The sequence below is a fragment of the Populus nigra genome, chromosome 9 (genome assembly GCF_951802175.1).
Source record: "Populus nigra chromosome 9, ddPopNigr1.1, whole genome shotgun sequence".
Taxonomy (NCBI): domain Eukaryota; kingdom Viridiplantae; phylum Streptophyta; class Magnoliopsida; order Malpighiales; family Salicaceae; genus Populus; species Populus nigra.
Window position 1 is genome coordinate 17,910,359 of NC_084860.1, and position 11,054 is coordinate 17,921,412.

The 11,054-nt window shown below is 33.8% G+C and overlaps 1 protein-coding gene across 1 annotated transcript in view; it reads left to right on the forward strand.

Moving 5' to 3' along the window:
- The first annotated feature begins 2,430 nt into the window (after nt 1–2,430).
- LOC133703414 (peroxisome biogenesis protein 5-like) overlaps nt 2,431–11,054 on the forward strand; it is an 8,954-nt gene continuing 330 nt past the window's right edge. The window contains exons 1-15 of the mRNA XM_062127901.1: nt 2,431–2,777; nt 2,988–3,128; nt 3,219–3,366; nt 4,123–4,316; nt 4,453–4,704; nt 5,320–5,442; nt 5,822–5,989; nt 6,937–7,130; nt 8,299–8,545; nt 9,040–9,124; nt 9,354–9,463; nt 9,613–9,837; nt 10,390–10,455; nt 10,777–10,871; nt 10,955–11,054. The exon at nt 10,955–11,054 is cut by the window's right edge and continues 330 nt beyond it. Of these exons, the coding sequence (XP_061983885.1) occupies nt 2,658–2,777; nt 2,988–3,128; nt 3,219–3,366; nt 4,123–4,316; nt 4,453–4,704; nt 5,320–5,442; nt 5,822–5,989; nt 6,937–7,130; nt 8,299–8,545; nt 9,040–9,124; nt 9,354–9,463; nt 9,613–9,837; nt 10,390–10,455; nt 10,777–10,871; nt 10,955–11,033 (2,247 nt within the window). The 5' untranslated portion in view covers nt 2,431–2,657 and the 3' untranslated portion in view covers nt 11,034–11,054. The remainder of the gene's footprint in view (nt 2,778–2,987; nt 3,129–3,218; nt 3,367–4,122; nt 4,317–4,452; nt 4,705–5,319; nt 5,443–5,821; nt 5,990–6,936; nt 7,131–8,298; nt 8,546–9,039; nt 9,125–9,353; nt 9,464–9,612; nt 9,838–10,389; nt 10,456–10,776; nt 10,872–10,954) is intronic.

Here is an 11,054-nt window from a genome sequence, read left to right on the forward strand (position 1 = left end):
TTACAATATTAACACATATCAAAAGAGTTTGGTTTCTCAATGTAGCAATGAACAATGAAAAGCCAAACTTTTTTTTTTCACTTTGATCCTCATATTTTTTAGATGTTTTTTTAAGTTTTAAATTTATTTTTTATTTTAATTTCATCATTCAATATTAAGTGTACCAAGTATAAAGCTTTATAAAATTGTTTTGATTTATTTTATATGAAGTTATCATTGTCTCACAAGCCAGTTTACAAGTTTTATTGGCTAGTCATATTGACTCAAATCATTTTTTTGTTTATATTTTTTTAATTTCATCATTCAACATTGAGTTGATTGGAAATTAGACTTTATAAGTTTTTTTGAATAACTTTATATAGAATTATCCCAATCTTCTGACTCGGGTTTAACAAGTTAACCATAATTGATTCGGATTGTTTTGTTTTTTTAATTTAATCATTCAAAAAATAGGTTGATTGGAGATTAAGATTTAATTTTTTTTATTTTTTTTCCATGTGGTTATTACAGTCTTATAATCTTGATCACGGGTTAGACCAATTGACTTAGGATTTTTTTTCCTTTTTTAGTCTATTCCTTTTCAATTTCATCATTAAATACTGGGTTACTTGAGAATTAGACTTCATAATTTACTTAAGTTTGAATTCTATGAGCTTATCCATATCTCATGATTCGGGTCATGGGTTTGTCTAGTTGACTCTTGTGGTTTTGTTATCCTTTTCTTGATTAATTGTTTTTTTAGTTTCACCACTTAACATTGAGTTAATTAGTATTTGAGTTTCATAATTTATTTTGATGTGCTTTATGTAGGATTATCTTGATGTTATAACTCATGTTTTATAGGTTAACCCGAGTTGACTCGACTTGTTTTTTAAGTTTTTTTTTCATCATTCAATATTGATTTGATTGAGAATTGAATTTACTATTTTTTTATTTGCTTTCTATAAGGTTATTATGATCTTATGACCTAGGTAACGGATGTGACAGGTTAACCCGAGCTGATTCAACTTATTTTTTAATTTTTGTTATCATTCAACATTGATTTGATTGATAATTAGGTTTTAATTTATTTTTTGATTTGTTTTCTATGAGTTATCATGGTCTCATGACTCGGATAGCGAGTATGACAAGTTAACCCGGGTTGATTCAAATTAATTTAATATGTTGTCATTTTAATACTTTTAAAAAGATATTGTCATGATTTTTTTCTAAGTAAAATTGTATTTTTATTGGTCATTCGGGATGTTTTTAAATTTGTTAAGTTAATCAGATCATACAAGGTCAATAGTCATATAATTTTTTTGGCTAAAAACACATTAACAACACCTAAATATTTTTTTATGTTAAAAAATTTGATTCAACTGACGATGTAGCGCGAACAATGGTCTAGTTGGAACTAAATTAACTATGACATTAGTCATCTATGGAAATTTTCAATGACACGTAGGTAATGTTTGACATTGTGGTAACAATTGTTTTTTAAAATGTTTTTAATTTAGAAATGCATCAAAATAATATATATATTTTTATTTTTTATCTTTTAAAATTTATTTTTTAGCATTGACTCATCAAAATGATTAAAAAAAATAAAAAAATAATTTTTAAATAATTTTTTTTTTTGAAATTAGAAAGTGACCATAAACATGTAAGAAACTTTACGTATAAGATGAGCCATATTTTATTGTGGTGTATCTCATACACCACATATTATAAAAGAAATATAAGAAATGATTCAAGAATTTATGTAAAATAAATTATCCATTATAAACACCAAGGATAATAATTAATGATCAAAATGATAAATGGAGATTTGTTTTTTTCAAAGCAAATATAATTTCAAACTAAAATATGAGTTTGATACTGCGTAGTGTGAATTTAAAAATATATTAAAATGATTTTTTTAGATATTTTTAATTTTTAATATTAATATATTTAATTATTTTGAAATAAAATATATTTTTAAAATACATAAATAAACAAAAACTACCCTAATAACTCATACTTCATGAATATATTATTTGTTTAAATTTATGACTTACTTCTCTCTCTTTTTTTTGGATAGAAAATTGTAGTTTGTGTTGTCGCCGTTGAAACATTGCGGAACACAACTAGCATGCCTAAAAGTGTGTGCAGCAGCAAAAATGCACATCACCAAAATTAAAGATTGGATGAGATAGATCGATGACTACCATTATTATTTTTGTTGGCAGGATTAACAGAGAGAGAGAGGGAGGGAGGGAAATTGCTTATATTTATTTATGATAGAAATCATCGGGTAGTGCGTGACGTGGGCGCGCGCGCGCGCGCGCGCATACATACATACATACATACATACATACATACATACATACATACATACATACATACATACATACATACATACATACATACAAAAATAAAAATAGGAGGTGGTGGTCTAGTCTCACCTCTTCTCTTCTCAAATCGTCGTCGTTATTATCTGGGTTTGGGATTTACTTGATTGCATTTCCCAAAACACCCTCCTCATCTTTTCTCAACAACCAATCCATCCGTCCGTCCATAAATCCTCCTCTTCCTTCCTTCCTTCCATTACCCTGCTCTATCTTCATCAAATTCATTCTAATTCAATTTTATTTATCAGTATTTTTTCTTCAAAATCACAATAAAAGAAGAAGAAGATGGCGATGCGGGAGCTTGTAACGGGAGGAGCAGCTTGTGCGGTTCCAGGTTCTTCTTCTTCATCTAATCCTTTCGGTGCTCTCGCCAACGCTCTTATCGGTTCCTCTTCTAAGACGCGGGTTGTTCTTGTTTTTTTTTCAATTCCTTTTTCTCCTATCAATTCATCTTCCTCTAGGCTAGACTCTGCCACTACTTCTGTGTTTCCCCCCCTTTTTTTCTTCTAAATTTTCTTTTTTTAGGTGTTTGTTGAATGGATTAGTTGCAAGCTGATAGTCCTCATTTTTGGTGATTTGACTTTTTTTTGTTCTTGAAAAACTAAAATAAAATAGGAAAGGGTAAAGGAAATCCCAACCTCAACAACCACAGGTACAGAGCCTCCTTTCTACCAGGATGCCACAGCTGAGGACCGTTTGAGAGCACTTCCAGGAGACGACTTTGATCACTCCTTTTCTCATCATCCCACTCCTCAGGTCTCTTCTTCCTTTTCCTTCTTCTCCTTTCTTTAAAAATAATAATAATAAAATTGTCTAACTTTGTCTTCTATTATTATATTGGTTTAGAGTTCAGAGTTTCTTCGTGGCTTTCGCTCTGCTGATCAGAATGGATTTGCTGATGCCTGGGAAGATATTCATCGCTCTGGTCCTCCTCCTCCCCCTGCTCTATTGGATCACCGCTTACCTCCTCCTCAATTCCAACCAACTCTCGAAGGTAACTTACCTATCTTTACTCATAGTTAATTGCCTAGTTTGAAGCCTGTGATGATTCATAATAATCTAGATGTTGAGCTGCAAGTGGCCAACAATAATAGATAATCAAAACAGTAAAGGCAAATTTTAATTTTCATTAAACAGTGCATCTAAGACTGTTCAAGTAGGACAGATTGTGAGGAATGCCAAGTAAATGGGTAAGGACTGAGTAGTGGAACTTTCAAAACCCATTTATCTATTGCAAGTTTTGCATATCAGTATACATATTACACCAGGAAAGCCTTCAAAATGGATGTCATTGCGATCAAGGAATGGAACTAAAATGTATGCTCTCATCATTTAATTTACATGAATTATCATGAACTGAAGTTAGAATCTAAAGGATACGTCTCTCACTAGGATGCCACAGCTGTCCTCCTTTGTGTGCATTTGTGAACTAAAGTTAGAATGTAAAGGATACTTCTTTCACTAGGATGCCACAGCTGTCCTCCTTTGTGTGCATTTAGATAGAATAGGGTCTGCGATACCATGCTTGATGTGACTTCACTTGGAGAATATAAGGGTAACAAAAGATGAACCATTTCAACATTGAATAAAATCTTCTAGAACTTTTATTTACGTTTAACTTGTTTCAGTGTTTTCACAATTTTTTTTTTGTGAACCAAGCAAACACCGCAGGAGCTATTTATTTACCAACTAGGAAAAATCTCACATGAGCATGGCTTTTTGGTGTATGTTTTCTACTTTTCATATGCAGGACCACCCCAAAGAGTGTTGTCAAACTTTTTGCACTCCTTTGTGGGCAGTAGCCATGGTGGAATTCCATTTCGTCCTGCTCCACTACCAGCATTGGGATTGTCTGAAGGTGACAAACAATGCATACGTGATCGTAGCAGCATAATGGCCCGACATTTTTTTGCTGATAAGAGTGAAGATTTTATCAATGCACAGGTCCGCTGCCTTTTCTTTGTCCACGGAAAGCTAATGCGATTACTAGCTTTACTTCCAATTGTCATTTTGCTCTAACATCAATCCTGATTGCATTAGCAAAACTGCAAATTTACTCTTGACTATGTTGTATCTGTAGGTGAATGCACTTCTGTCTTCATTAGATATTGATGGTGATGTGCGGGCTAAGGGACCTTTAGCTGGCAGATTCCGAGAGCTAGAGGATTACTGGAATGAGTCTCAAGGTGCTCTGAGACCTGGTCCTCCTCAATCTGATGGATGGGTTGCAGAATTTAGCCAACACAGAATAGACCATGGTGATCCTAATGCTTGGGCTCACTCGTTTGAACAGCAGCATGGTGCTAATAGTTGGGCCTCTGAGTTTGAGCAGGTAATAAGGGATTAAACATATCAATTTAGTCACCGCATGACAAAATTCAAGAACCCTCTCAATCCTAGATCCATCAATCCAATTAAGTTACAAATCCATGAAAATGTATTAAAAATATTGGGCTATTTTACTCACCAGTGAATTTAACCTTGTTTCCATTTTATGTTTCTGGCAACCAGTGTCATTCACCTGTTATTTTTGTGTTTTTTTTTATTGTAATTTTATGACTCATTAAACTCTTTTTTTCTTTTGTTTGTTTATTTATTTTTCTGAAAAAAAAGGTTTTTGTTGGTTACTCTGTTCTTCATTTTGCCTTAATTATTGATTCTTTGGAGAGTTCTGATCTTCATGATTATATTGTTATGCGGTACTCTGTTCTTCATTTTGCCTTAATTATTGATTCTTTGGAGAGTTCTGATCTTCATGATTATTTTGTTATGCGGTATTTTATTCCTTCCCCTTTGCCAATCATGATGTTTGTATTCGTGGACTTCTTAACTGCACAATTGATTAGTTATTGCCTTTATTCTTTTGTTATAATTTCTGTATCAGTGTACAAATCAGTGGAAATTGCTCTGGCTTGCAATTTATTTATGTTGTTTTTATTGGTTTTAGGAACAACGATTGGTCTCAGCAGCAGATCAAATGGGAGGTGCAAATATCTCAAACTTAGCTGCAATGGAGCAGACTCGTATGCTAGCGCACACACTAGCTCAAAACAACGACCCCAAATTTCAGGTTCATATGCTTTACTTTAACTTAAGTTTTTCCACATGGCTTGCAAGTTCTTTCTTGGTCCCAAAATCTCCTAGTTTTTGCATTGATAGTATACATTATGAGTTAGCCGCTAAGTGGGGATACAAACACTCTTGGATTAAGGGCCCTAATGCTTTGAACAAGGCTGAGGATTGATAAAATGATGACCATACCAGATTTTTTCACAAAATTGGCCAAAATATACTAAACATATCAATAGTGATGTGACATGACGAAAAACTTAAATATGCTAGCATTGCATGATAAAGACTTAATTTATTATTTATCTGTGCTTTCATTTTTTTTTATATTGCACTGTTACTTATGCTGAAATGTTATTCATGTGTGATGAGCCGTGCAGAATTCTAAGTTTCTTCAATTTGTCTCAAAGATGAGTCGTGGAGAACTTATTATTGATGATAATCAAGTCAAGCCAGCTGCACTGTCTTCATCAGGAGATTGGGCAACAGAATATCAGCAACAATATACTGCAGGTCCTTCCTGGGTTGATGAATATGCAGGCAATCAGGCAAGTGTTTACTTTTGCAAGCATGATCAAGGATTTTTTTTCCTGCTTTTTTCACTCATTGCTGCCCTCTCTCTTGATCTCTCAAACAAAAAGAAAAAAAAAACAGTTGTATCAATTTATATATGGAACTAGTTATTGACAGCAGTATCACATGTGATAGCAATTCTATATTTTCAGAATAGCTTATTCTTGTCACTGATTTGCTTGTTCAGAAATTGGCAGTACCAAACTGTGTTGAAGTCTGTAAAATAATACTTCTGTGGACAATAAATTCGAGGCAAACCTTTCAAACAAAAAGAAAAAAAACAGTTGTACCAATTTATATATGGACCTAGTTATTGACAGCAGTATCACATGTGATAAAAATTCTATATTTTCAGAATAGCTTATTCTTGTCACTGATTTGCTTGTTCAGAAATTGGCAGTACCAAACTGTGTCAAAGTCTGTAAAATAATACTTCTGTGGACAATAAATTCGAGGCAAACCTTTCAATTTGATTCAACTTTAATCTCATGTTTAGGGTTTCTATTTACATTTCGAATATAGATTGACCACTGTGCTTAACATGCATCAATATTTAAAGGGAAGAGAACTTGTGACACACAAAGCCATAGGAATCTACAACTTTGAGGCAATGGAAGCCTTTTTTTGATTTTGTGTCCTTTTTGGCGTTACAGGGAAGAATTGTGAAAAGGAATTTGTGGAATGAAACTCAAGTAGAGTACTTATTGATGTGAATGTACCATTAGTTTGCCTCGATTCTTTCACTTTCGAGTGGCTCAAATTTCTGTAATTGATAGATACAGTTTTATGTGCCCTGATCTCCTTTTCTTTTCATTTATTTTTTCTTCTTGCAGCTTTCTTAAACAAGCCACTGGTTATGTATTTCTATATCAGTTTGCCTCTATCTAATAAAATTCTCCCATCTAATTTGAGTGTTTTTCAGCTTTCTCATGGACCTGATCAATGGGCGAAAGAGTTTGCAGCTGAAAGAGAGCAAAGTGGACCTGTTGATGAACAGTGGGTAAATGAATTCTCAAAGTTGCATGTTAATGACTGGGCAGACGAATTTGGACGGCAGGTTGGAGAAGGGGCTTTTGGAGAGAGTTCAGATGATAATTGGGCAGATGCATATGATGAGTGAGTATAATAGACGTTGTTGAAAGGTTTATTTCGTACATGGGTAAATTAAATATTACTAAACGGATTATGTCTATTAACTGGATATATCAGATTGAATTTTTGTGTGCTTACTCGTGACTCAATTCTAAAATGGAAGTGATATTTAATCTAGTGTGTAGTGGTGTATGGCTCTCCTTTATGCATGGAGAAGCTGCGTAGGATTTAGCATCCCAATTTTTAGAGTTGAAACCGATCATGTTTTGTTACCTTTCTTATACCAATTCTGTCATGTTTTGACTTTAACATTGAACGGTGCTTTTTATATTTTATTTTTTAAAATATCATTGTTGGTTGTCAAGGTCTACATAACGTTAGTACTTCTTATGTCCCATTATCTTTTTCCCTTTTTGCAATTTTTAGTTGTCCCATCTTATTTGGCCATTTTGAAAGTCAGTTTTATAAATGTCAAATTTCCTATGGTGTGCTTTAGTGCCTTTTAATTTACAACACTAAGAATGCAAGAGTAGTTAGGGAACTTACGGAGCAAAAGGAATAACATGCTAAATTCAACATCAGTTAATGATTGTTGGTGTTTCCTTGAAATTTTTGTTTTTGGCAAAAGGGCCAATATTAATGGGATGGAGGGAGTAATTTTTGCCCCAGATGAGATGCAAGTAAGCTCCATTTCTTTCTTGGAAGTTTTGATTTGGTGTTACACTTTCTTGGTGATTTGTTTTAGTTATAATTATTAAAATTAAACAGTAACAGTTATTAGCAAAAATTGTATATGGTTAAATCAAGGTTCAAATTCTCATCTCTGCATCATATCTTTTTTTTCTTTGTATTCTTGTTACCGTGTCATTTTCAATATTAGCATAACCTGCAGATGCTCACGCTGGATGTTACTGGTCCACTTCCCTGCCTATCTATTTCTGGTGGCATCGATTCTTTTTGTGATCATATAAATGCTTTTGAAAAATTCAGTCATAATAAAATCTGATATAGGCACATTTGTTACAATTCTCATTATGCATTATTCTATTGATAAGTTTTTCAGTTTTTCCTTGCTCATTATTAAGAATACCGTTGTCTAGAGTAGTTCAAATGATCCTGTATATCTTTTTGCTGTCAACTGCTTGAGTGAATTGCTTTCTTTTCATGTATAATAACTTGTAATATCTTACAGGTACCTAAATGAGCAAGTAGTTGCCAAGCAGAAGTCAGATGCTTCAAGGGGCGTTTATGTGTTTTCAGACATGAATCCTTATGTTGGTCATCCGAACCCTTTGAAAGAAGGCCAGGAACTATTCCGCAAGGGGCTTTTGAGTGAAGCAGTGCTTGCTTTAGAGGCTGAAGTTTTGAAAAACCCAGATAATGCTGAAGGTTGGAGGCTGCTTGGAATAGCACATGCAGAGAATGATGATGATCAACAGGTTGGGATATTTTCTGTGTTACAATTGGTAGATTAGAATAAGTTTCTAGAGGTCTTATTTATTGTTGATTTCTCATTCTCTTCAAGAACTTGGTGAAACAGTTTCTACTAGATCTGCTTGTTTATAGTTGAATGAGACCTACAATATACTTGGTTCAGTAGTCATGTAAGATTTTGTGTTGAGCAAATAATTTTGTTTGAACTGTTTATATTTCTGAGAATTCTTGTTTTGATCTAATTAAAATCTTATGCTGCAGGAACTGGAAAATAAAAGTATGACTATTGATGAATCTGTATGTTATTTTGTTTGGATGTGTTAGGTGCCTTATTTATAGCTTGTAATTAGGTCTCGAATTGAATAATTTGTAGATCAAATTGATTTTAATTGGATTTTTATGGTGGGTTTAAAAACCTTTGCTAATCATTCATGGAGTCCTGTTAGCTGTGATTTCAATGTAGAATAGTGCATATGAATCTGATTAAATATCAATACAGGCTATTGCAGCCATGATGCGTGCTCATGAGGCTGGTCCTACAAATCTTGAAGTTCTTCTTGCTCTAGGCGTGAGCCATACAAATGGTTGGTCATTGCTCCTTATATTTACAACTTATATTTTAGCTTAAATTTGTTTGACATTCTCAGGTATGCTTTTATAAAGAATGTATCATAATAGAACCCCACCCCCGATCAAATTCTATTTTTTCCATTATGATTTGTATCAACTCTGGAAATAGAGATTCTTTATGAATTTAATAGTTTTTGAAGTACTGAATTTAGGTGGGTCAATAACTTGCCTTCAACTTTTCAGAGTTGGAGCAGGCAGCTGCATTGAAATATTTATATGGATGGCTACGACATCATCCAAAGTATGGAACTCTTGCCAATCCAGAGCTTTCTGATTCTTTGTATTATGCAGATGTAAGTGTTGCAGGAAGGTGGATTTTTTTTTACGCACATTAATTGCTTTTATCTTTTGTTTCAATTCTTTCATTTCCTTTTCCTTTTCTATTTGAATTTTTTGCTGACTTTTGGAGTGATCATCTAAATTCTCACTCCACAACATGCAGGTTGCTAGATTATTCAATGAAGCTGCTGAGATGTCACCCGAGGATGCTGACGTGCACATAGTACTTGGTGTCCTGTACAATTTGTCACGGGAATATGACAAAGCCATTTCTTCTTTCCAGAGAGCGTTGAAACTCAAGCCTCAGGATTACTCTCTTTGGAACAAGCTTGGTGCAACACAAGCCAACAGTGTTCAGAGTGCTGATGCGATATTGGCTTATCAGCAGGTATATCTCTATGCAACTAAAATCAATTGTTTGTTTAGATTAATTCGGTCATTTTTTCATATCTCACAGAACATAAGCACTTTTCCTGAAGAAATTATATTGCTATTCCAACATATCATACTATACTTTTGATTCCATGGGCTGATAGGTTTTTTAGGTTTTCAATGTTAAGCTTGTGTTGTCAAATTAGTGTGCATTTTAGGGAAGTTCAAGTGTCTTTCAAAGGATCAAGTTTTTTTTTTCCTTTGTTAAGCTTGTTTCCTAGTATTTTGTTTCCCAAAAAGCTCCCCCCCCCCCCCCCCCAATAAAAGCCTCTGTCCTGTAAATTTCTGGTTGCACAGCATTCTATGCTGTTTTCCCACACTTGTTTCATGTTCATCTTTGTAGACTAACAAAGCATGACAATAATTGCACCCTTTTTTTTATCAGCTATGGTGATTTTGCATTTTGGTTCGGCATCATGTTTTCCAAGATTTCTTTCAGTTGTCAACTCCTTTGTGTTGTTTCCTGATTAAATTTATTTGTTGATTGTTCATCTCTCTTCTCTTCCAGGCACTTGATCTGAAGCCTAACTATGTTCGAGCATGGGCGAACATGGGAATCAGTTATGCAAACCAGGTGTTTACCTCTGCTTCATTGTTCACGACTCCATTATTAGTGCCATCTTTGGCATTTGTTAGACAGTAGTTTCCCTTTGCTTAGTTGCTTTTATAGCTTGCATGAGATAAGTAAACATTGCAACCTCATTTCTTATTTTTATTGATGTATTTAGAGATTTACAAGTCCTGCTTAGAAGCTATATTTATCCTTCAGTCAGAATTATTTCACCATAAAAAAAAAGAACCTGTGTAGTTGGAATGCCTGAGCTTAGTAATTTGTAGATTTTTACAAGAAGTGAACTACCACTATTAGACATGTGAGATATTTTTTTGCCTCTAGGGTATGCATGAGGATTCCATCCGTTACTATGTTCGGGCACTTGCTATGAATCCCAAGGCAGATAATGCTTGGCAATATTTGAGAATTTCTTTAAGGTATGATGGAGAAAGTAAGGTTTTTCGTAATAGTTCTGAAATTCAATGCATTCATATATCTTATCCTTGTTTTTACCTTGCAGCTGTGCTTCTAGGAATGACATGTTTGAAGCTTGTGATTCTCGAAATATTGATGTTCTACAGAAGGAGTTCCCACTATAATATGTTTATTTGTGTCAGCAT